At 47.5% G+C, this 25,996-nt stretch overlaps 1 protein-coding gene across 3 annotated transcripts in view; it reads left to right on the plus strand.

Annotated features, from left to right (window-relative positions):
• Positions 1 to 25,996, plus strand: part of Adra1b (adrenoceptor alpha 1B) — a 135,551-nt gene that overhangs the window by 65,818 nt on the left and 43,737 nt on the right. For 2 of the 3 annotated variants that reach the window (XM_004629399.2, XM_023713240.1), the window contains exons 2-3: positions 14,030 to 14,069; positions 14,537 to 15,680. In XM_004629399.2, the coding sequence (XP_004629456.1) occupies positions 14,732 to 15,680 (949 nt within the window). In that variant the 5' untranslated portion in view covers positions 14,030 to 14,069; positions 14,537 to 14,731. Of the gene's footprint in view, positions 1 to 14,029; positions 14,070 to 14,536; positions 15,681 to 25,065; positions 25,161 to 25,996 lie in introns of those variants that run through there. The other variant, XM_023713239.1, reaches the window with a different exon arrangement.

Below are 25,996 nucleotides of genomic sequence, written 5' to 3' on the forward strand. Positions count from 1 at the left end.
TCTCTCTCTCTCTCTGTCTCTCTCTCTTGTGTGTATCTGTATGCGTGTGAAAAACCTAGAAAATGTTTGCCAAATGTTAAAATCTATGCTCTCTTTGCCATAGTCTTACTGAGCACAATTGACTTCGGTAACTTTTAAAGTTACTTTCATTTGGTAGTATTTGAATAAAGAAGTAATATATAGTTACTTTAATTACATTTATTTTCAAGGCTTTTGGCCCACTCGTGAATGTCCCAGTTGTGGCTCCAGTCTGGCATTGTGGTTTTGGTTGAGGCACTTCTCGGGCCTCAGTTTCCCTTCCTGTGAAATGGAGGAAGGCCCACGCCATGTCTACAGTCCGGTCCAGCTGGGATTCTGGATGCCTCTTTCCTACGTTCACACAGCAAATAAAAAAGCCCAGATATGCTAAATCCAAGGCGAGTAACTTTAATGTAGCAGTCAGTCCTGAAGGCAAATGGGTGTACTCATGCAGTTAAAAAATTTCTTCATCGACCAAACACGCTCCCCAAAACCTCAAAAATCATCCCTCTTCAGTAGGGACCAACTATCTTATTCCAGTCCAAAAAGATCTCTCCTTTCCTTATGGAAAGAAAAAATTACTGAATGGGCCTTCCAAGGGTTGGGCTCACGACCAGATGCATGACACACACAGCCACTTCTAAGTTCATGGCACTTGTTAGCAACGTTTGTTTGGCAAGTAACTAGATCCTAAAGGCTCCTTGCTGTTTAACTGCCAAAACTTCATTGAATATAAATCCAAGACTTACCATGAATATCCATGAGAGGAGGAAACACTGTCTTTCATTCTTACTTGTCCCTTAAGACCTGATATAGTGCATAATTGTTATCTGCTGATCATGGAATCTTCCTCCAGTCATTAATCTTTCTTGGTTTCTACTTTGGTTACTTTTCTCCTTGCTGCTGGGACAAAATATCTGACACCCAAAGTTGAAGAAAAAAATTTTATTTAGCTCATAGTTGACAGAGGTTTCAGTCCATAATCAGCTGGCTCCAAGACAGAGTGGCATGTCAGAAGGGAAACCATTCATGGCAGCAGAAGACAACAAAAGCAAAGAGGGGAAGAGCAAACCTCTTTTCTTCTCTTATATGTAAGCAGGCTATGCACCCTATGGTGGGTCTTTTATACCTTAAGTTGTAGAATTGCTGAGTCACTTAGTAAAGCTCCTTAACTTCTCAATGAATCAACTTCTCTTTTTTTGCCCAACCCTGGGGCTGGCACAGCATGTGGTGCCAGGGATTGAACCATGGTCCCTGCATGCTTGCTTGAGCTTGCCTAAGCAGGCACTGTAAAGATCGCTGTGCTATCTCGCTGGCCCACAATGAATCAACATTATAACATCCTAGAGTATAAACAGCCACTTTAGGGCATGTCTTTTCTTTTCTTTCTTTTTTTTTTTTCTTTTTCTTTTCTTTTTGCTTCCCCCCCCCCTTTCAGATTTTATTTACTCTTTCAGGTTCCTATCATAGGGAGACAATACAATGTTTGCATATGCAGTATGCAGGTCTGATTTATTTCACTTAAGAGTGTGGTCTCTAGTTGCATCCATTTACTGATATAAGCCTCAAAATTATCCTTTATATAGCTTAAATAATACTCCATTCTGTAAAAAATACCGAATCACATGTCTTTTACACCCTAGGATAGGACTGGCCAAATAGCTCAGAGGATTAAAGTGCCTGTAAAAAGGTGCAGGGGCGGGGGTTTGATACCCGGGCCCACCATGCTGGCCCCACACCTGGGGTGTGCTGAGAAGGCAATTGACACTAGGTGTGGTGGTGCACACCTGTAATCCCAGCTCTTGGGAGGCAGTAAACAGGAGAATCACTACGAGTCCGATCTAGTAGTGAGACCCTGAACACCCTGTAGACCCTTCCCTAAAATACAAAAAATAAAATAAAATAAAATAAAAAATAAATGCACCCTAGGATGTGGAACTACTGAGTCACTTAGCTCAGCTTCTGAACTCCAGTTGACACAGGGATCGGCCATCACAACCCAACCTTTGTCAACCTGGCGCCCGGACACAGTTCTTTAAATCAGTTGCCAGATACAAAGACATGCTAATTCTTATCGTTTCACAGCTTGAATATTATAACACAGGCTTAACCATCCTTAAGAGCCAGTGTTGAGTCCATCAACACTACTTTACACTAGAACTGTAACAGGCTCCATCAGGTCAATGGTTTGGCCAACTCAATGAGCACACACCTTTAAGAAAGGATGATTCAGGGGCATGTTGTAACACTTGTAAAAATATATTGATTCATTAAACTATGTCTGTGTAGTACTTTCATTTAAAATTTTTTAAGCTTTTAGTTTTAAAAGAGAAAGGATGTTCTTAATCTAAATTAAAAGGGGAGGAGAGAAGGTCAAGAATTCACCCTGTGGAGAGATCCTGATACTCACAGGGCCTTGAGGAAATGCAACATCAGACAGGTAGTCTTTGGGAACAGAAGGTTAGAATAAACCACAATTTAGGGATTGCTGGAGGCAACACAAGACTACAAAGATCTTGTGGGAGGATTAGAGTTGAAAGGAAGGGCAGGTCTCATAGAGGAGGATGGATTCCCAACACAAAATTCACTACAGAAATAGGAAGATTAAAAAGATACAGAGAGAGGCAGTCCAGCAAAGCAAGCTGCCTCCTAAACAACTCTGCCTACAGGAAGCTCTAGTTTCAGGGAGGGGATGGGCAACTAAAATAAAAAGACTGGGTCAGAAACAAGAACAATGCCTAAACAGTACTTACAAAGAGGTGCAACTGAAAGACCAAAGGTTCACCATGAATGAACAAGGAAGGAAGACCAGACTCGGACATTTTGCTTTATTCTGCTTTATGTTAAGGCCAAGATCGACTTGTTCTCTTCCTTCCTTCAGTCACTCCCTCACAGGTTCACTTATCTATTAAGTACACACTGGGCACTTACAAACATCACATACTGTGCTGAGTCCTTGGGCGAGTGAAAAACAGAGCTACCCTTGCTCCTTGGAGCTTCACCTCAGGAGGGAGGCTGAAAGTGATCAAATACCCAGGTGGAGCGTGTGTAACCTCAAGCCAAAGCAAAACACTCTGGTGAAAACCAACTGGTTTTCTGAGTACTGAGGGTAAAGGCACCTTCCCCAGCCTGAGGAAGAGAGCTGCTTCAAGCTGAGGTGGAATGAACAGGTAGGCATTGGACAGGAGCAAGCCATGGCAAGTGGAGGCCCGAGGCTGCTTTTCGCAGGTCCAGCACAGAATGCCTGGCAGGACCAGGACACAGACAGCCTAGACCATTCCATGGCCTTCCCTATGAGGCATTGCCTTCGGAGCCTGGGGCCCCATGCGATCAACCGTAAGGTGAGGATGTTGGAGTGAAAAGACCTGGCTTAAAAGAAGGTCTTGGGGGGCTGGCCAGATAGCTCAGTGGACTAAAGCCCCTGTTTAGGCAGAGCTCAACAGCGGCCTGGATTCTATCCCTGGTGTGCCGTGCTGGCCCCGTCCCCCAAGCACGCTGAGACAGTGATTGAGACTGGGCGTGGTAGCACATGCCTGTAATCCAGGAGAATTCTCCTGAAACAGGAGAATCACTACAAGTCTGGTCTGTGTAGTGAGACCCTGTATACTTTGTACTACATACATTTAAAAAAAAAAAAAAAGAAGAAGAAGGAGAGAAAGAAAAAAAAGAAGGAAGGTCTTCAGGTCACCTGTGATAGAATCACTTAGTATACTTGGGGAAAAAAAATAAATTCCTGGACTTGACATCAGACTGAATCAGAATCTCTGGGGCTGGGGCCTCGGAATCTGCATTTAAGACCCACTCTAGGCGTCTAGGCGACACTTTTTTATCCTGGTATGCTGCAATCATTTTTAATTTTTGTTGTTAAATTTTTACTTATCTTAGTATAAATTCACAGTACATAATGATGATCTACATCATGGGAAATGGCACAGGTACATCATACGTCTTAATTCGTTTTACTTTTACTCCCACTCCCCCCACCTCCGTCCCTATCTACATCCCCGAACTTACGCTTCGGGTTTCCCATATAAGAGAGACTGTGCAGTATTTGCGTTCGGGTGACTAACTTTCCTCAACATTAGGGTCCCAAGGTCTGTGCCCTGTCCTACAGATGGCCCAAGTGTAAGCTTCGTTGTGGTAGAAAGGTACACAGACAGCCTAGGCTGTACCGCGACCCTCCCTATGAGGCATTGCTGTCTCAGGGGACTCGTGCACCGCAAAGTTCGAGCGTCCAGGTCCATGTAGGCAAAGCTTCGCCTGCTCTGTGGCTCTGTTTCTTCTTTTCTAAGCTCCGAGGCTCCTGAGAGAGAAGCAGCAGGAAGGGGTGTGTGGTAAGCAGCCCCAGGGACTGAGTGAAGGGACACTGGGAAGATTTCAGGTACCAACATAGGTTCAAACGCTCACTTGAGATGACATTTCTAGCTTGATTTAAGAGCTCTAGACTCAGAACTTTTCTTTCTACTCGGCGCCTAGAACTTAACTGGAAATCCAAGCTCACTGGTATTTGTCCCTTGCTTTCGTGGCCCCTTCCCTTCTTCCCTACACATGGGCCTGGTGTGCTCTGCAGTGCACAGGATGGAGATTCACACAGATCACCTTCCTTCCTGCCCTTCAAGGAAACAAATGGTCTGCCCCAAACACAAGGCCTGTGGCCTGTGGTGCTGGCACACAAAGCTCTGTGGTCAGATACACAAGAAAATTTCTGTTGACACTAGCTGCTCCAGGGGCCAGCCCGAGGGCCTGGTGCCCTGCCTGAGGGAACGGCTCTGTTTCTCTTTCTTTATACACAGCAGGCTCATTGGGCAACCACCCACCACACTCCACGGGAGGACCAACACCCACCCTGGCCCAGCCTCCGGCCTAGGAATTCTCTCTGAGCTTAGAAATGTCTCCAGCAAGCCCTGTTCTCTCTGGATATGGTAATTGCTGGAGTTAGATCCCAAAATCAGACACTATATTTCTGCAGCCTGATAGAATTCTTTCCTTAAAATGATATACTGTATGTAATGCACACAGCACATGCCTAGAATACAGCAAGTTCTCAACAGATGTTAAGTGGTACTATTTGAATTATTGTTTTTCTAGCTACCTTTTTGAAATAATTCATTTAGGGAAAAAAAAAATCATCAGTTACATCAATTGGCAAGTAAAGGGCTGGAAGGACAGCTGAGAGATCGATTAGGAAAATTTCAGCTGAATAGTACAGATCCTGAGAAATCTGATGTGTGTGTTTTAATACTATACAAAAGTATCAACAGTAATTAACACTTTGTTGAGAGCTTACTAGTTTTCAGACCTAACTCCATTTAAATCTCCTCAATGACTTGATATGGTAAATAACTGTCAAAGTCCCCATTTTACAGAATGAACAGAAGCTTACGTAAATGAAGTAATGGGTGCATGGTCAAAGTTTAACAAAACAGTTCCTTTGGGCTAGCTGGCATCTTCTCCCCCACCCTACCCTTATGACAGTACTTGACTTGGTTGCCACTATGGGACCAATAACCTTTGCCACCCTTAAACAAAATTATTTAGTCAGACTTTCCACTCTCCCCCTTGGGAGAGGTGAACCAGCAGCCTCAAATAAGTTCCTTTAAGATTCCCAAGGAGTGGGTTGGTGAGATAGTTTAGGGACTAAGTGCCTGCCTTGGCAAGCACAGGGACTGCGGGTTCAATCCCTGGTCCCACATGAGTGCCCAAGGAGGGATTCAGAGGTGATATACTCTACTTGTGCATATTTATAGGACACAGTGCAATAATTTAATGCATACAAGCAACATGTGTGGATCAAATCATGGTAATTAGCATTTGCATTTCCTAAAACATTCATCATTTCTATGTGCTGGAAACCTTCACACTTGGCTATCAATTCTGTAGTATTTGCTGGGGCGATAGCTCAGCGGTGCAACACCTGCCTGGCAAAAGCAAGGTCCTGGGTTCAATTCTTAGAAGCCACAAAAAGAAAACAAAATTCCATCTCTGTAAGAGAATGCAAAGTCAATTTTTTTTTCCTTTTCCTTTTCCTTTTTTTTTTCTTTTCTTTTTTGAGACAGTGTCTCACTATGCAGTTCAGGCTGGCCTTGAGCTCACACTGTGGCCCCAGCTGATCTTGAACTTACAACTATCCTCCTGCCTCAGCCTCCCAAGTCCTGGGACTACAGGTGTGCATTACCACACCTGGATCAAGTCAATTTTATAATACACCATAAACTCTTTTTTTTCCATAAACTCTTTTAAACTACTGTTAGCCTGCTGTGTTATAGAACTAATTCCTCCCAACTGTTTTGGTACCCAGTATCCAACCGCCATCTTCCCTCCCAACCCTCTTCTTAGATTTAGAGACCATGACTCCACTTTCTTCTCCCATGAGCTCAATGTTTTTTGGCTTCCATGAAAGACTGAGATCATATGGTGTTTGTTGTCTATGCCTGGCTTATTTCACTTTACAAGATGTTTCTTGTTTCCATCCATGTTGTCCTAAAACATAGGATTTGGCTTTGTTGGTTGCCTTTGTTTTGTTGTTTGTGTTTGTTTGTTTGTTTGTTTGTGGTTTGGTTTGGTCTTGAGACAAGGTCTCATTATGTAATCTAGGCTGGCCTTGAACATGCAGTGATCCCCCTACTAACACCTCCTCCAGATCTAAGCTCTCCAGAGTTCTGGGATTCCAGGCGTGTGCCACCATGCCCAGATCAGGATTTTATTTTTCACAGCTGAAAATATTCCACATACAAATGCTATATATTCCCTATGCGAGGGGTTTAATACTCAGATCCAGCCTCACAGAACAGCCCCAAACACTGCTCCATGGATCTGTTCCTCCAGTCTGCTGAGAATCTTCTACTCTATGCTTTTTCTTTGTTCTTTCTTATTTTATCAGGCAGGCCAGCATGTAGCCAAATTTGGGGTAATGAGGAGATCAACACTATCAACTTTCTAGTCAACATAGCTCAGCTCTAATTCTATATCTAGACAGCCTTGAGCAAGTTACCGCATCTTTCTATCCTCAGTTTCCTCCTCTGTAGAATGGACCCAGCAGTATCTACAACCCAAGCACTGCTGGAGGATTGAATGAGTGGGTCCCTGTGTGTTAGCCTGGTACGGTCCCTAAGGTGTCACTGAAGTCAGCACATCATGGTCAACTCATACAAGGCCAAAGGAAGCAGGTGATATTGACTCCCAAATAGATGGTACCAGGTGCAGAGGAAATATCTGGGGGACCTTCCAGGCACTTCCATTTCATTCCATGAAGCTAAATGCAGCTATACCAGGTTGCTCCTGTCTAGAAGTTTCCACAAAATCTTTCCCCGTATACTATTTCCCGAGTACTCACTGGGACAATCTCACAAAACAAAAACCAAGCTACCTCCTCTTCCTCCACATATCTTTTCAGGACTCTCAAGGCAATCTCCCTAATCTTCAGTGTCTGGGAAGCAGCTGAGAATCATTGGCACTTCCTGTCCCAGGGTTCTTCCACATACCCTTGAAACTTGGGTAAAAGAAACTGCTCCTTTCTCCCGCTCCTCTCTTCAGCATGTTCCCAGTCACACCACCTGCCAATCTCCAGGCAACTACATACCCTCTCTAGGTTCCCACGCAGTCCCCTCTTCCAGAAAGGAGAGATGAGAAAGCGGAGACAACTGTGACGTCACTTCCCCGCCTCACTCCCTTGAGGCTAGGTCTATCTCCTCCCAAGCTGGGCTTGAAGACTTTGTTCAGATTCAATTTTTAGATGCCCCCAAGGAAAAGATTCCCACCACATCTTCCTTTTTTAGACCTTTTTCAACTTGGTAGCCACCACATGTGTAAATCCCCCAAAGGGGTTGTATGATTTGGTTAAGAGAACCCAAGAGAGGAAGGTCGAAGAAATTTGAAACCTATGTCATGTATTTCTTTCTTTCCTTATTTAACTCACACCCCAATCAATGTCAGACCCAATTCCCTGTGCATCCTCAGTTGCACATTCCTGCTGTATTCATCTTAAGCTGCAAACCCTGGGAGTACCAGGGAGGCTGGCATCAATTCACTTTACTCTGTTCTAGTTCTGTTCCCTGATAAATGGTAAAACATGGGATTACTTCTGTTGCCCCAAAGTGAAAGAGATAGAGAGAGCTGGCAGGATAGGGGCTCAGCAAACAAAAATAAGAAGTAACAGGCTAGAGATCAATTGATCAAGGGGCCTTGCCAAGAATCTGGCACTGAGGAATCTTTGATAAGAAATTCAAGAAAAATGGAGGGTAAAACAACATAGTGCTTTCCACAGATTCTAAATAGGACACTTAAGAACACTGAAGGAACCACTGCTAAAGGATAGCCCTTTCCCTTGGCAAATTTGGAGTGGTGAAATAGGCATAGAGAGGCACAAAGATAACATTAACAGAATTACAGTAGCAGTCTTTTTTCCCACTTCTGGGAATTAAAGCGAGGACCTTCACACTGAGCTCATTTTAATTTCTTAATCTTAGTTGCCAAGTTGCTCAAGTTGGGCTCAAGCTGGCCATCCTCCTGCTTCAGCCTCACTGAAAGTGGGATAACAGGCGTGTGCCACCACCCCCAGTCTAGGCTTTCATTGAGGGTTTTTTATTTTTTTATGAACCAGATTGCAGCGTATCTGGACTACAGCACATCTAGTTCTTATCATGATCCAGTTAACCCAATAGCTGAAGAAACTGAAAGCAAAACTTCCAAGGCACAGATGAGAAATGGAGGCTAGAAGTTATACAGCTTACTCAAGGCCACGCATCTGGGCAACTAGAGCTGAGATTCAAGCCCAGAGCCGGTGCCAGGGTGCAGGACCACATGATGCACAGTGAAAGAAGAGTTGTTCATGGAGTTACATCTCCTGGTTTGATTCGCTAGCAAACTTCTTCCTCTCCCTGGCCTTCAGAGCCCCACCAGTAAAATAAGCATTGGATTAGATGAAGTGTTAATAAAGTTGTTCTGCAAAGGGCCGGAGAGTAAATATGCTCATCTTTGCAAGACAGATGGCCTCTGTTGCAATTACTCAGCTCTGCCATTCCAGCACAGAAACAGCTACAGACAATATGCAAACCAATGGGTGTGGCTCTGGTCCAATAAAACTTTATTTACAAAAACAGATGCAAGGCTGGATGTAATCCCCAGGCTGTAGTCTGCAGACCATGGACTAGATGATCTCTGGACTCCTGGATTCTGACATTTCAGAAGCTCATGATCCGGACTTGCAGCCATGGAGCCCAGAGAGGTCGGGCCCTTGAAAAGCCAACTGTATGGAGCTTGTTGCTATTACCTTTGATGATTTCAGTGCATGTGGTTAGAGAGCTAATCCTGGCACTGCTCCCTGACTCAGATGCTAGTGGGGCATAAGAATGGACCTGTCTGTCTCCCACACTGCGAGCCTTTCAGATTCCGTGCTCCAGCCTGCTACGCCTCACACCTGGGCCCCTAGCTGCTCAGCGCTCTGGGCTCTCCCCAGGATGCGATATGAATCCAGCCCCTGGATGACTTGGCAATTAATCTCCACCAGCCTGCTGCAAAGAGCTGCCACTAAGCTCTCTCTACCTTATCAGGGAATGCTATGTGACCTGAAGTGCTGGGGTGGGGGAACCCATGCTCACCAAAGAGCAACAGGTTGTAATCGCCACAGACAAAAGCAGTTCTGTGTGAAGGGAGCTAAAACTCCCCTCTTCAGAGCTGATACCTGTGGCTCCCTTTGGAGGCAAAAGAAATGCCTCTCCTTTCAAGCAGTATGCTGAGCACAAAAGAAAGGACACTTACCCAGGGTTACAGAGGGACGGGAATCTTCCTTTATACCCCCACAGACCTCGGGGACCCTATAAAGAGCAGACGCCTCACATTTGTAGTTCCTTTTCCTTTTTTTAGCCTCCTTTATTGCATGGTTTGTACTCCAGCTGTGCTCTAGCTCTGTGACCTCATGCAAGTGATTTAACTATCTGAACCTCAATTTTCTCATCTGTAAACTGTCCGTAATAATAGCAGACCCTGGAAGTATTCTTATGAGGATTAAATGAGATAATGTACATAAGGCATCCTGGTCTCATGCCAAGCACCTAGTAAGTGCCGAATAATCAGTGGCCAATAATGTCACTACAGTATCACTCTGCACTGGGTATTTTGCACACATTATCATGTTTAATACTCAGCCATAACCCTAAGAAGTAGGACCCTTACAATCTTCAGCTCACAGCTCCGGAAACCAAGGGCCCTAAGTGGTTATGCGACTTGTCCAAGGGCAAACAGAAAGTGAATTAGTGGAACTGGGACATAAACCCAGGCCCATCAGATGCCAGAGTTCTGGCCCTTAATCACGCTCCTCTCCTATCCAAGGTCAAAACAGCAGCTATTAAAGGATGGAAACAGGATTAGAATCCAAGTCAGCTCTCAACTCCTTGGCAGACCAAGCCCTGCCTGGGAGGCAGGGAAGGCTGGCCTAGGAGAGCCTCCGTGGGGCTTCTCTCCGACTTCCCACCCCTCCCTGACCTCCGCCTCACTCAAGACCCTGATCACATTCTGTTTTCTGCTGTAATTTCCTTCAGGCGAACACTGAGCCTTCTGCTGCCCTTTTTTTTTTTTTTTTAAATCTCAGTCTAGTGCAGAGAGAAGGATGCAAGCCCTGAAGCAGGATAATAATGCTGTGAATATCAATGCTGCTTACTCACTGAACAGCCCTGGCCACATCACAGGCTCTCTTGATCTCTCTCTCTCTCTCTCTCTCTCTCTCTCTCTCTCTCTCTCTCTGCCTCAGTCTCCTCATTTTTAAAATGGGAATACCACCTCCCTTGCATTGTTGTGAAGATGTGACTACGTGTACCCAGAGCACCCAGCGCAATGCTGGCACACAGTAGGTAGGTTCTCTGAAAGGTCGGCAGCACTGTTACCAGAGCACCTTGCTCAGTGCCAGGTTATCCTTCGCTTCATTAGTTCACCTTAGATTCACCCATAACTCCCGTGAGGTCCCGTGCCAGAAATCCATGCTGCTGTGTAAGTCTGGTTAGGCTGGAAGCTGGAGAGAGACAGGGAAGGAGAACTGCAAAACCCCATGATCAGAGCGGACAGCTCTCCCACCAAGATTCCCTAAGCACATCGCACAGGCTGCCCGCCTCAGTTTCCCCACCAGTCAAAGAAAGTGACAGTGTCTCCTAACAGGCTCCCTCGCAGCAGTGAGAGGTTGCCACATCAGAGGTTTCTAATGTAATGAGATGGATAATGAAAAGATCCTGCCTCCCCGGGCCTTCAGTGAGTCAGCTCTGGGCTTGGCTTTGCCCCAGGGAGTGTCGAGAAAATGAAATAGCATCTGTATCCTCATGACACCCAAACAAAATGGTCAGTTCCGTGGGTCAGAAATCAGCCAGGGTTAAGAGGCATCTCTGCAAGGGGAGGAAAAGGGGGCAAGAAAGTGACCCTCACAGAGGTCACCTCGTGGGGTCCTGTTCAGCAGCTACAACTAAGGAGAATGCCTCTGTGTTTTAGGGTGGGAAGTTTGTTTTGCCTTTGCAAAAGATGCTGGCAAATGACAATGTTTCTGAAACCTGCAAGAATTCTGAACTTGTCTATCTTGCTCAATAATCTCTTCCACATCTGAATCAAGGCACAAGTTCTCACCTAAACAACAAGCTATTCTTTTTCATAATAAGGAGAAGCCATTGCTGCATCTCAAGATTTGCTCCCCTCCTGGGCTTTTGCCACCATAGAGAATGTGTGGTAGCTGAGCGTCACATCGCAGCTGGTCACCTTGATTGTGTAGACACAGCCTCTGTGTTCAATGGTGTGACGCTGTCTGTTCAATAGCTGGTGAAATTAATGCCCCAGGAAGTGGGAAATGGGCCACACAGTCAAAATGTGGGCTTGGAACTTGCACTCCGCTGTGTGCCGCCCTGTCCCTCCCCATGTCCCTACCTTGTGCTGATCACCAGCCCTGTGCCAGCTCCCTGGTCTCTTCTTCTTCATCTCACTGTTGCTTGGGCATAAAGCAGCCCAAGAGAAGCTTCCTCATGAGAGCCTTGAAAAGAGCTGGGAGTAGTGGGAGCTGAGTGGATGACATGACACCCACTGCCCCATCTAATGTGGAAGATGCATGGGGGGCACAGAGTTGTCTGCAGGGGCCACTTTATCCAGCACAGAAGCTGAATGAGGTTCAGCATTTAGAAGATCATCTGGACCAGCCTCAGTCTTCAGATTAGTAGCTAAGCTGTGCAAGACCAAGAACACCCTCCCTTTTTCCTTAAGATCTCCAGCAGAGAGTTGCCCATCTCCCACCCTACTGTGACCACCATAAGTAGTCATCCTGGGAGGCTTTTTCTGCATAATGGGAGGAGCCCCCTCCTATATGCCGGGGTGCAGGATTTGATAACCAGCAATGCCCCGACCAGCAGTGGCCGCTTGCCAACTCCAAAGCCGCTGCACCAGTTCCACAGTGGGCAAATGAGAAACCTTGGCAAGCCTGGCACAGTGGCCCACAGCTGCAATCCCAGCACTTACTAGAGAGGCAGAGATGGGAGGATTACCACAAATTTGAGTCCAGCCTGGACTACATAGTGAGAGTTTGTTTCAAAAAAGGAAAAGGAAAACTTGGGTTCTGAGAGCCCTTGAAGATCTATTTTAAAATCTTCAAGTAAAATTTGAGCCAGAAAAAAAAAAAATGTTTTCAGAGAAGTATCTACCACAGATCTTTTTTTTTTTTTTTTAAACTTTAGGGAGACTCCTTGAAATTGCCTATTTTGTGCATTTGGGAAGTCTGCATTTAGTGGGAGGAAGTTAAAGCACCAGGTATGTGGTGACTGACCACCTGCCCTTCTTTCTGAAAAGCGAAAGTAAAAAGATTAATTCAGAAGAGTTCCTCACTCCTTAATTGCAAGATGGTTACCAAGGACAGGAGCGCATAGCCTGGAGTAAAAAAAGGGGTCAGACTTGACTCTCCAGTCTCAGTGGCCACTGCCCTGGAGTCCACCAAATGTCACTAGCCACATGACTTCGGGAATCTACCTTCGCTGAGCCACCATGTCTTACATGCTCATGGAAAAACCATCATGCTCCTCTCAATGAACTGTTACGAAAAATAAAAGAAAATAAGTAAAAGGTTAGCAAACTGCAGGAACGCAGTAAACTTGAGTTCCCTCCCAGTACCAGCAGCTTGCACCTCCAAATTTGCCACATAGCACACAGTTGCAACTGTAGTACGCGCTCTGACCCCCACCTGGCCCAGCGCCAGAGTGCCCAACTTTGGAATAGTTTCCATAGTGCGTCTGAGTCCCAGCCCCTCCCCTTGGCAGGTATGCAAACTTGAAGAAAAGAGCTCAATTTTGTGGAAAGTGGTGGCCTGTCCACAAAATGGAAATAGGGTAAGAATAGTTTTTCTCTCCTAGGGTCACGAGAAAAAGCAGAAGAACACGGCACACTCCCTAGGACATTCCATGTAACTAACACAAGGCTCTTTCTCGGCCTCTGGTAGAGCAGGTCATCCTTCCCTAAGTACCCGTCGTTCACCTGTGGGAAGTTTGTCCTGGATCTGCATGTCCAACATGAACAGAAGGCAGGAAGAAAAGGTCAGCAGATAGCCAAGGCCCCCGGGATCCCTTGCCTAGATGTTTGGTGTTCTCTTCCCACTGCAGCCAAATAGCTTCGGATTTCAGCCCCCACCCCGCCCAAGGCTGCAGTGCGCAGCCCTCTCCTCACTTGGGTTCTCCCAACTCCTGCCTCCGATCAGGTGGCATGCCTCCGATTCGCTTGTTTGGTGTATCGTTTGTCTCCTCTCACTAAAATTTAAGCTCCTAGGGCACAGAGGTCTTTGCCTGTTCGTCCAAGCGCCTCACCTAGAAAGCCTAGAACAGAAGCCCAACAACATTCGGTAACAACTCACTGCATGAACAAGGGCAAGAATGAATGAATGCAGGAAGGAACGAATAAATAAAGACGCCAGGTTTTATCAGACCTCAGAAAGATAAATGAGGAGGGCTGGCTCAGATGTGCTCAAGATCCTGCCACCTGCCTAACCCTGGAATTCTTCCTCTTTCAGGGACCAGACAGGGGCCTGACTCCAGGAGCCTTCCTTAGAGGTAAGAACCCCAGCCCACTTGGGAAATGAGCCCCGTGGGCCACCTGGGGATGGAAGAGGGGATACCCTCGCCAGGTCCCTCCCCCGCCCGCACCCCACCCCCGCCGAGCCGTCAGGCGCGGACCGGGAGGCGATGGCGGCGTCGGGGCCGCGGCTGGTGGCTGGGCCCGCATTGCCCCCTAGTGCCGCGCGGAGTCAGGGCGCCGGGCTCCCCGCCTGATGTCACCGCCGTGCAGTCAGCCCAGAGGCGGCTCGTTGAGAGCAGACCCTCCTTGGCGCTGCGCTCCGCTCGCCGGGTGTAAGAGGCGCCGCGTTCCCGCAGACCCGGCCGGGCCGGCTCCGCCGCGCCCCCTGCCCGCCCGCTGCGCCCTGCGCTCCCCTGCGAGCCTGGCCCGGCCGGCGCGCCTGACGTGGACCATTAAACTTGGAGCTGCCGCCTCGTCCCCTCTCTCCTCTTCCCTCTGACAGGCAAGTGAGCGGCTCGGTGCAGGCAGGCGACTTGCTGCCGCCGGGCTGGGCTGCCCGGGGGAAATGATTCCCGGCCAGAAGGGCGCCTCTAGGAAGAAGACCAAGGGGGAAGCAAAGTTTCGGGGCAGCTGAAGAGCCCTGCCCGCAGCCCTTCCAGCCCAAGCACCTCCCTGGCTATGGAGGGCGGACTCTAAAATGAATCCCGATCTGGACGCCGGCCACAACACATCAGCACCTGCCTACTGGGGAGAGTTGAAAGATGCCAACTTCAGTGGACCCAACCAGACCTCGAGCAACTCCACGCTGCCCCAGCTGGACATCACCAGGGCCATCTCTGTGGGCCTGGTGCTGGGCGCCTTCATCCTCTTCGCCATCGTGGGCAACATCCTAGTCATCTTGTCTGTGGCCTGCAACCGGCACCTGCGAACGCCCACCAACTACTTCATCGTCAACCTGGCCATTGCCGACCTGCTGTTGAGTTTCACCGTCCTGCCCTTCTCGGCTGCCCTGGAGGTGCTAGGCTACTGGGTACTGGGACGGATCTTCTGTGACATCTGGGCAGCTGTGGACGTCCTATGCTGCACAGCCTCCATTCTCAGCCTGTGCGCCATCTCCATCGATCGCTATATTGGGGTGCGCTACTCCCTGCAGTACCCCACACTGGTCACCCGGAGGAAGGCCATCTTGGCGCTCCTCAGTGTCTGGGTGTTGTCCACAGTCATCTCCATCGGGCCTCTCCTTGGCTGGAAGGAGCCGGCGCCCAACGATGACAAGGAATGCGGGGTCACCGAGGAACCCTTCTATGCCCTCTTCTCCTCCCTGGGCTCCTTCTACATCCCCCTGGCGGTTATTCTGGTCATGTACTGCCGCGTCTACATCGTGGCCAAGAGGACCACGAAGAACCTGGAGGCAGGCGTCATGAAGGAGATGTCTAACTCCAAGGAGCTGACCCTGAGGATCCACTCCAAAAACTTTCACGAGGACACCCTCAGCAGTACCAGGGCCAAGGGCCACAACCCCAGGAGTTCCATAGCTGTCAAACTTTTTAAATTCTCCAGGGAAAAGAAGGCAGCCAAGACCTTGGGCATTGTGGTCGGCATGTTCATCCTGTGCTGGCTGCCCTTCTTCATCGCTCTCCCTCTTGGTAAGTTGGGGACGGGCAGAGGGCACCTGGATGCGTTTGTGTCTTGGGTTTCCTGTGGAGCTGATGCTGAAGTTTTCATGTGGGCTTTGTTTCTGTAATGCAGTCTGTGTGTGTTTGGGGATTGGATAATATTGTTTGTTCTGCAAAGTCTTTGCAGATTAGGGAGTTGGCTAAGACCCAACTCAGGTGTTAGTGGTAAGGTACCAGGCACTTGAAATAGAGCCACAGGATCTGAGATGTGGAATGACTCACTTGCCAGTCAGCCTTGGTTTAATAATTAAAAAGGACACCGGGCTCGAGCATCACACCAGCATTATTTCAATAGTAATGATGTGTTGGCTAAGGCAGTGTCGCTAACGCAGCATACCAAATAGTTTGTAGTTACTGCAGACGCGGCGTTTGGGAAGGAGGGAGGCAGCTTGCTCACAGAAAGGCAGCGTTCATTCAGTATTTCCAGGGCTCGCGTTTCTCGGGAGCTTTGCAGAAGCTGCAGTCTCCCCCGCCTCCGTCACCATCACGGCCGGCTAGCACCTCAAAGCACTGCCTTCATTGTCAGTTAATAAAAGCGTTTGACAGCTGCACAGCCCAGCTGGGCCTTTCACATACCTGAAGCTTGATGTTTGAAAGAGAAAATGACTAGAGGGTCACATAGTCTGTATTTGCCACAAAATGCTCCTAAGTCTAGTGATCTGTGAAATGTCCAGAATCAGATTTCAGCTGACGCTCACCTTCAGCTACAAAATGCCCAGCCTGGCAAGATAGAATCCAGTGCTTCATTCATCTTGCACAAAGTAAGTGCGTCCATCTCACTTCGTTTGGTGATCCTACTAACTAAATCATTCCCAGGGTTAACTGATTGTATCTAAGCCAGAAGCCGAGGTCTCATCAGGAGGCAAACCTAGAGGAGGGTGGTGTGACACACCATCCTTATGGCTGTGGGAAACCCTCGTCCCTTCTCTGAAGCACTGAGTGGCTCTGCTGCCTTCTCTTAACCCCAGAGAACACTACAGAAAATGAATGGAGGGCGGTGATCATGGTCCAGTCATGTGCCACAGCATCAGGGCAGCTGGCAGCTGCCGCCTGCCACAGATCACCTACGCCTGCAGTCTCACCAGGGTCTCAGCTGGTTGTCACTAAATGTAACCCAATCCTCCAGCAGCTAAAGTTCTGAAGCTATTCTGCTTTCAAGAGAAAAATATGAATGGAAAGAGAGCAAACTAATACCAAGAGTTTCCATTTTTAAAAGACAGAACGGGGGGGGGGGAGCTGTTTAACCTACTCTTGGTGTCATCTTTTCTAAGGCAAGCTTGCTACCTTTAAGAAATACTTTCAGTGCCAAGCACCAAGTGCAAAGAGCTCGCAGTTCTACCCTACCCACAAGCACATTCCACTGCAGAGGAGCTGGCTGCTCTTTTCCAAGGTTCCAGGGTCCTTCTGCAGGTAGCTGGATTGACAGTGGATGATGATTCACATTGCTTTGCACGGGGTGATACAAAGATCATGATCCTATGGAGAGGTGATTGGACTTATTAGCTACATGCCCTTGTGCAAAAGACTGAGCCTGTGAGAACCTTAGTTTCTTCCTCTAGGAAATAGGGCTAATTAATATTTGCTCTGTGGATGTTGCACTAATACATGGACCCTAGTACAATACCTGGCGCACAAACAAAATGTTCAGTGAAAGTCAGCTATTAGTACTACAAGCAGTCACCCCCTCGGGATCGATAGTGTGTTTCCTCCTTCTCTACTCGTCTACCCATCCCACATTTGTTAAAAAAGCCTCAGAAGAGAACTGGGTCTTTCTTCTTTCTGCCTCTGTCCTCCCACCCACAGAGCTATGATCTGAGCATGCTAAAAAGGGAACAACCCCAGGAGGATGCAGAAATGATCAGAGGTTCAGGGCTTTAGGATGCGGCAGAAACTCTGGGCTGGTAGGTAGCTTCCAGCATGTGGAAATGGAAAGCGCTGCTCTGGCGGTCAGGAAAAAGAGTTCTCATTTGAGTTTTGCCATCAACTAACTCTGTATCCCTAGAATTGTTGATTTACCTTTCTAGACTTCAGATCTCATGTCTCGATAGTAAGAGGGCTGAAGTACATTGCAGGATCTCAAACTTTAAGCAGCATCAGAATCACTTGGGAAACTTGATTAAAGTACAGAGACCTTGGCTTGTAAAAGTACAGAGAAGGCAGCAGAGCCATTCAGTGCTTTGGAGAAGGGAAGAGGGTTTCCCACAGCCATAAGGATGATGTGTCACAGCACCCTCCTCTAGGTTTACCTCCTGATGAGACCTCAGCTTCTGGCTTAGATACAATCAGTTAACCCTTGGAACAATTTAGTTAGTAGGACCATACAGAGAATCTGGTTCTCTGTATCTGTAAAATCCAGTGGGCCCAGGAATCTCCATGTCTTGTCAGTCTCCACATGATTCTAAGAGGTGGTCCACAGACCAGGCTTTGAGGATCAGTGGCCACAGGACCACTCAGCTCCCTTTAGAACTTACATCCCCAGTGCGAAGCTCTACGAGTGCTGCAACGCTTAGGTGTTCCCCAGCCACACAGTGGTGCAGGATGTGGCTTCTCTCTGAATCCTGCACTGCATGTCAGCAAGCCCGCTGTTCTCCCTCTCATTATTGCTCTCCTTTCTGCCTATTTCTTTCTGAGACCTCAATCCCCTAGCATCTCGGGCCCTTGGCTCCCATGGTATAGAAAATGAAAGGCTCTGTCCCTCCAGTGAGCTCAGAGTAGTGTGCTTGCCTTTTCCTTGCTATGGAAACTTTATGTCAACATGTGACCTCCTGAGGACCTTCGGATGCATTATCCCAGAGCTGGCTTCATTCACATCCTCCTTCCTTGGAAACCCAACAGGTGAGGTGAGGAATATGGACTCCCAGCCTTGGTCTTGGGATGGGCTCCAAAAGGGACTCAAGAGTTCAAGCAGAGAAGCCACATAATTAATGTTTTCTTAATCACTGAGGAAGAACATCCCAGCAAAATGGAGATGTGGGTTTTTACTTCCTCTGAGTTAAAATAACACCCAAATAAAAGTAGCTTGATCAAGAACAATAGCTCCTTTTGGAATCTAAAGAAGGTTCCAAATTCTAAATTTTCCATGAGGGCTTTCCATGCAATAGAGGTGAAAGTGGATCTGGGGGAAGACAATACTTGCAAAGAGAGAAGTGCAGGGAGGAGTACCTCCACTGCTGCTCGACTTTCAGGTGCCTGGTGGTACAAGATTTCCATAGCTGTGTTTGTTTTCTCCCTAGGAGAGAAGGGTTGGGATTCCTTTTGAGGAAGAGGAAAAATAGCCGTGCCCCCCACTGGGTCATGTTTAGGATCCCCATTTGTTTTTCTTCCTCTATTATTTTTATTTTGGGGAGCAGGGTGGGGCTGCCTTAGAGCAGGGCCTCGTGTCTCCTGCTGTGCCCTCCCTACCTGGGACACCCTCCTTACCTCCTTCCCCACCCTTAGCCTGTGGGTGGCCACAGACCAAGTTGGACAAGAGACCAGTGCTCACTTACCAAGGAGCAGAGATGGATGCCACCGAACAACAACCTCTTTCTTTGGCCCCTGGAGTCAGGCCAGGGAAGGGACAGGAAACAATTGGAATAGAACGTAGCAGTATTTCCACTCCATGGGCCATGTGCAAGATGTCCCAGGGAATCTTTAGCTGCCTGGTGTTACAATGAAGACCGACTCCCACCAGCCTGGGGATGGCCTGGTCAGGGTCTCCCAATGTGGCAGGGCCATTGAGAGATGTGTGCCGCGGCGTGGGGGCAGTGAGGTGGGGCAGCAGGAAGTGCTGGACAGCCAACTCATGGCCGGGCTTAGTGAGTTGTTTAGAAAACACTGGAACCTTGCCTCGCTCCAAATCTTTCTTCCGTCTTTCAAAATGCTGAAAGGCACCAGGAAGCCATTATTGAACAAACTGCTTTCCCCTCCAAATAAATGAAGGTCAATTTCAAAGAAACAGTTGTGCTCTGTATAGTACTGGAACCAAACAGGAATCTCTCTCTTCGCTGATTTGATTCTGCAGCCCTCTCATTGAGATGGGGGCTGATGAGTGTCCACCCTCCACAGGCACAAGGGAGGAGGGTCATGATGACAACATGGGACAGGGTCACTCCTACAAGCACACGTGTTAATTCCGCAACTTGGAGGTTTCAAAGTACAGAGATCTGAGCTGCCGACAAGGAGAGCAATTGATTTGAGTATCTGGTGGAGAGGGGAATCTTTGCACATAGAAATCTTCATCCAGAGGAGGGAAATCTGACTGAAGTAAAATAGATTCTGCTGTTAGTTAAATCCTTAATAAAGGTTTCCTAAAGCACCTACTATGTGCTAGGTTCTGTACTAGTCACTGGGTTGTTGAGCCAAAAGCAAACAGCCCAGCCAACATAATCAGTGGAGACTTAATGAACACACTGCATGCCAGACATTCTGCTCAGACATTACCTCATGAATCCTCACAGAGCTACCTTGACACGGGAGAGTGAATGTTTCTCTCTACAGACAAATATGCCAAAGCTTGGCAAAGCTAGGTTCTTGCTCAGTGTCACCCAGCAAGGCCAGGAGTTGAGCCAATGTCCGCTAGAACATACTATACCTGCTCCGTTGCACCAACAAGATGTCTGGCCTTTTCTGCTGCCTAGCCACAACATGCCCTCACAGAAAATGTTCTTGGGGAGCCTCAAGTCATAGTACTGAAAGCTGGCCATGATTTTCTATTGCAAAATCTTGACCCTCCTGGGGGAGAAAAATGCATTAAATGTCAAGGGAGACCACCCATGTTCACGCTCAGGGCACCTCCTCGATGGTGTGTGCTAAGGGTCTCTCAGGCTGAGCACATGGTCAGCCACCCACCCAGAAGGCAAAAAACTTAGGGGAACCTTGCCTTTCTTCTATGAATATGGATCCACATCTTTAATCATACAATCATTCACTGGGTAAGTATAGATTTATTGAGTAGTTACTGTTCCCAGGCTTTTTTATTGGAGAAACAATGGTGAGCAAAATATTTAAATTGTATAGAATTGAGTTCTGGTAGAGAATGCCAGCATTAAAAAGAAAACATGAATGCAAACTGTGATCAGTGACTTGAAGAACAGGTGAGAGCTGTTATTAGAATTATATAACAGTGATTTATATTATGAGGTCACCAGGAGAGTGACATTTAGGTAGAACCCTTAAAGTTTGAGGGAGCTAATTAATAAATGGAGCAGGTAGAAAAGGGGTCTCTGCAGGAGGAAAGTCATGCCTTAAAGTCCTGAGGCAGGAGATGCAGAGGGACAACAGAGTCTGGTGGGCAGACCCCTACAGAGACTTCTAGGTCACTGTAGATTTCATCTTAAGTGCCTTGGCCACTATGAAGAGATTTGATGCAGACAGAAGATATGATCTGATTTGTGTCTTCAGAGTGGTCATGCATGCTACGATCCCAGCATTCGGAAGGATGAGACAGAAAAAAAAATCACAAGTTCAAGTCTTCCCTGGGCAATTCAGTGACTTAGTGAGACCTCAGCTTGAAAAGAGGCCACTGGGATGACACTCATTGTGGAGGCGCTGGTTCAACCCCAGGACCCTACAGAAAGATTGCTGAGGCTGCCGAGTGGGGCCAGGCTGGAGATGAGGCAAGGAGTTGGCCTGGTGACTGCAGCCAGGGTGACAGAGGTGGCTTCGGGCAGGCAGCGAGCAGCAGAGGTGGTGAAAAGCAGGTGGGGTTTAGGAATGAGCTGGTGCTGGTGGAGGAGGGTGCATGGGAAGACAAAGCATGTCCGACATAACTTAGGTTTTTGCATAGAGCTTCCTGGGTACAATTTTGGGGATTGGAAGATGGGGTGGGACACAGCCAGGTGATTCTTCCTCCCCACATCTTCCTCAGCCTAAGCTGCCCATTGGGAATGACCCACAGACAGTCTTGGCAAATAGCGGGGAGGCCCGGAGCAAGAGCAACCCCAGCTACTCCCGAGAAACATCTGGCGGGGTGTTTTATTTAAAGTGTGGATTCTCAGGCCCCACATGAGCCCTACTGTATCAGCTTCTTCTGTCATGAGGTCGGCATCTCCATGTCAAGCAAGTTTTCCTGGGCGTTCTTATGTAGCTAGCATGGCACTGATCCTGCCTGTGCCTAAGAGTCCCTGTAAGGGCAACCCTGTGGGGCCAAACTGAATTATGCTTCTGAGGTGCACCTAGAAGTATCCCCAGTCCTGCCCAGGCTCTCAGTCAAGGCCACATGGGGGAAGTCAGAAAGGCTGGCAGGAGGGCAGTTTCTTGGAACCAGTGCCTTCCCTGAGAAAGGAAAGAATGAGCCCCTCGGGCACCCTTACACTGAGCACACTGGGTATACACTCCGCACTGTGCCCTGCTACAAGGCAAGTGATGTCATTTCTGCCTTTATAGATGGGAGATCTAGAGTTCAGAGAGGTTCAGTAATTTGCCCCAAGTCACACAGCTAGAAAATAAAGTCTGTCAGACTCCCATCTGGCTCTTGATAAAATTCATCGTGTTGTCCCTGTTGTTGCTAACACTCCTTCCCTAAAATTTTTCAGAAGTCTAGTACCCAAAGCTTTTACTGACTCATGGCAAAACAAGACAAACAAATAGGGAAATGTTGTGTTTTTAAAATTAAGTGCATTCAATATAAATGACTGTCCTTTTATTTTGAGGACCACATCCTTTCTATTTTAAGAAACTGAAATGGCATCTTTTGATAGAACGATGGTAATGAGTAGTTATAGTTCTGTGCATATGCACATATTTTAATGTCCTACTTAGCAAAACAAAAAATTGTTTACTCCGTGTCCCTTCCAAATGTTTTTCTGAAATTTTACCAGGGATCTCCTAAAGTCTTAGAATCAGAAAAGATACTGTGATGGTGAGACAGCATTTATGGGGGAAAGAAGGAAGAAAGAAAGGAAACGAGGGAAGAAAAGGAAAGGAGAAAAGAAACAAAGGAGAGAGGACAGAATGGGTCCCCCTCAGCCTTGTGGTGGGGCTCAGAGGGCTGGGACAGAAGGACCAAGCAGGTAGGAATGGCATGAGATGGGACAGCATGGGGAAGACCGGTACACCAGGACAGGGGAATCATGGAGAGACCAACCCGCTGCACCCAACCAGGCCACAGAGATGCTGGCAGGTGCAGGGGTCATGTAGCTGGACGGGCCTGTGACAGCCATCATGCGGCAGTGCTTACTTAGTGTGAGTATGCTCTGGATCCAGGAGAATAACTGACAGCCCTCGGGCCACTCTGGAAAACTGATTTCTGCTGTAGCTACAGGACTTTCCACGGTCACCACACTTGCTGATCACATCTGATCATGGTGATACAGCGCCCAGTAGGTAGGGCCCACCGTGTTCCCCCTTACAGTGCCAAGGAGGGCCTCTGCACTTCTGCATTTGTTCTGCAAGCTTGAGAAATGGCCACTGGGATTGTCCCCATTTACAGATGAGGAGGTGGCAGCTTAGGGCCATGTAGTGATTTGGCTCAAGCCAGCCAGCCAACCAGTGACAACAGACGAATGCCACCCCAGGTGGCACATGGTCCAGCACTGGAGGTATCACAGAGGCAGGGCTCTGAGCCCAATTTGAGAACATGCAAGAAGGGTCTGGGAAAGCCAGAATCTCTCCTGAGAGGGGAGAGGAAGGGAGATGGCTGCCTTTCACTTAGCAGCAGAGACACAATTAATGCTGGTGAGAACAAAGAATGTAACATAATGAAAATATATAAATGTAAGTAAAGGATATGAAAATAATTAGGTCTTCCCCTAGCAAGATAAGCCAAAATTTCTCTTTTACTGTTATTTCATTGGGTGTTTTGTTTTGTTTTGTTTGGATACTGGGGACCGAACTCAGGAGCTTGTGCTTGCCAGGCAGGTGCTTATGCCCCTGAGCTATATCCCTAACCCCTACTGTTGATACTTTGGAAGAATTTTTTTTTCACTTCACAACTTATTCTTGGTATTGTTACACACAATTTTAGATTTTTTTATCAAATTTGGGGAAACACATGACTTACTGTTTGAAAACCACACACATTTTTAAAGGTTTTTAAATAAAAGTTGGGGTAATGCATGAAAGGTAGAGGGTCTTTCCCAGTTTGGTTCCTGGCTGTGTACATCTCAGACTGGCTTCCCCTCCATCACCTGCCACACACAGTGCCAGCACCTGGGACTCTGTCGCGTCCAGATTAGTGCTGCTCCTGCCCCGTGCTGCTGCAAAACTAGGGAGTGTGTATCTTGGGTCAAGGTGGTTCTAGAACCCATCCTTCCACTTTGCAGTCACTCTGCTTAGTGATGACCCAGCTATTGAAAGGAAAGACTCAAAACCCATATGTATATTATCCAAGGCCCAGATGAAATGTAGCCCGAGTCCACTCAGCTACTTCCTCAAAATGCCCTGCACCACCTCTACAGGAGAACGAAAGGAGCAGTGCAGGGAATTCTCAATGAAATAGTTAGTAGATAGCGGTCCTCACTGGTTGCAATTAATATACCTGACTATTAAAAACTTTGTAACAGCCTTGAGCACCTGGATTCTCCTGCCAGGTATAGTGGCACATGACAGTAATCCCAGCACTGGGGAGGCTGAGACAGGAGCATCGCTGTGAGTTCAAGACCAGCCTCAACTGCATAGCAAGACCCTACCTCAAAAAAAAAAAAAAAAAGAAAAGAAAAGAAAAGAAAGAAAAAGAAACATAGATATCATTCACCTTCACCAAGACACTGCAAGGAGAGCTCTCTCTACAACCTCCTGCTGTGGTCTACTTATCTTTCCCCTCTACCAACTGCCACTTTCTTGTCAGCGATGATCAAGTCCTTGATACCTGCCTAATGTGTGCCCACATAAGCCGACGGAGTGACTCCTCAGCGAACGACCCAGCTGCCCGTGAGCCCAGCAGGGGAATTTGGAGATACTCTGAAGTAGAATTATTTGCCGCTTCCCAGACAACCCTTTCACTTTCTGTCCCCTGTGCATTCACTCTACCCGTTTCCTCCCCAGCCCCAACCATGGGCTTCTCAGGCCTGTTGGTGAGCTGACTCCTGCCCACCTATGAACACCCAGGTCTGTTGGCACCTGGCTTGTGTAGTCTTCTAGTTTCCACACCCTGCCCCAGCAGCACACCTTGCCTTACAACCCTCACCTGGTTTGCGGTGCTTGTCCCCTGTGTCCCTGGCAATAAGCACTGCAAGGTACAAACACAGCGGCACTACTGTGCTGCAAACCCCGGGAGTAGGGTGGGGGCTAGGTCTGGGTCCTCCTCTTGTCTGCAGAGGTATGCACCTGCGTAATTAGTAGACTCTCAGTATGGGCCTGAATGACGGCAACAACTCTCACAGTGTGTGTCGACTTCATCCACTATTTTGGGTTTTCGGGGGTATTTTTGAGACAGGGTCTTGCTATGTAGTTGATGTCACCCTTGAACTCACGATATAGCCCAGGTTGGCCTCAAACTCAAAGCAATCCTCCTGCCTCAGCTTCCCAAGTGCTGGGGTTACAGGTATGCACTAACACACCCTGATTTTCATCTACCATTTGAACCTCCGAATGGCCCATCAGAAAAATAGCATTTTGCCTACAAAACAGGAGGAAATGGGCTCAGAGGGTCAAGTGGTTTGTCTCATTCCTTGAAACTACCACAAACACATTAAAATGAGACTACTGCACGTGGTGCAGCCCCTCAGGTGCTCTACTATTATATATCAGGCTCTTGGACTCTCTCCTTAATAATAATAATAATAATAATAATAATAATAATAATAATAAATGCCAATCTAGGCCCAGGCATTGGGCCAGTCAAGAAAGATTAGACAGAAAACATTGGGTTCAAGGTAAGCTTGACAATGGGTGATGTCTTCATTCTTTTCTTTGCCCTGTACTGGGATTCAAAATCAGGGTCCCCATGTGCTAGGCAAGAGCTCGGTCCCCAACCCAAGTCCTTCATCTTTCATTTAAAGGCTGCTGTTCAACACCCCTCTGAGAAGATGACTTTGCCAGCTAGCCCTCATTTCCCCTGACTTTGCTGGCTCTCACCTCACCCCTCCCTGCTGCAAGAGGACCATGTTCAGAGCCACAGAATAGGGAGAAAAGAAATGACCTGTTAACTTCGCGGCAGGATTACATTAAGACCCCTGCAGGCTCCAGATATGGAGAAAACAGTAACATAATTCTAAATGAGCGTATACACACGGAGCCTCAACCTAATTGAAAAAATTAGCAAGATCTGGGTTTTTTCCATGAAGTTAACTTTGGTCAATTTTATTTTTTCTCTCTCTTTTTTCCTTCTTTCCTTCCTTCCTTTCCTTTTTTTTTTTTTTTTTTTT

This window comes from Octodon degus, unplaced genomic scaffold (assembly GCF_000260255.1).
Source record: "Octodon degus isolate 3935 unplaced genomic scaffold, OctDeg1.0 scaffold00029, whole genome shotgun sequence".
In the NCBI taxonomy this organism is placed as follows: domain Eukaryota; kingdom Metazoa; phylum Chordata; class Mammalia; order Rodentia; family Octodontidae; genus Octodon; species Octodon degus.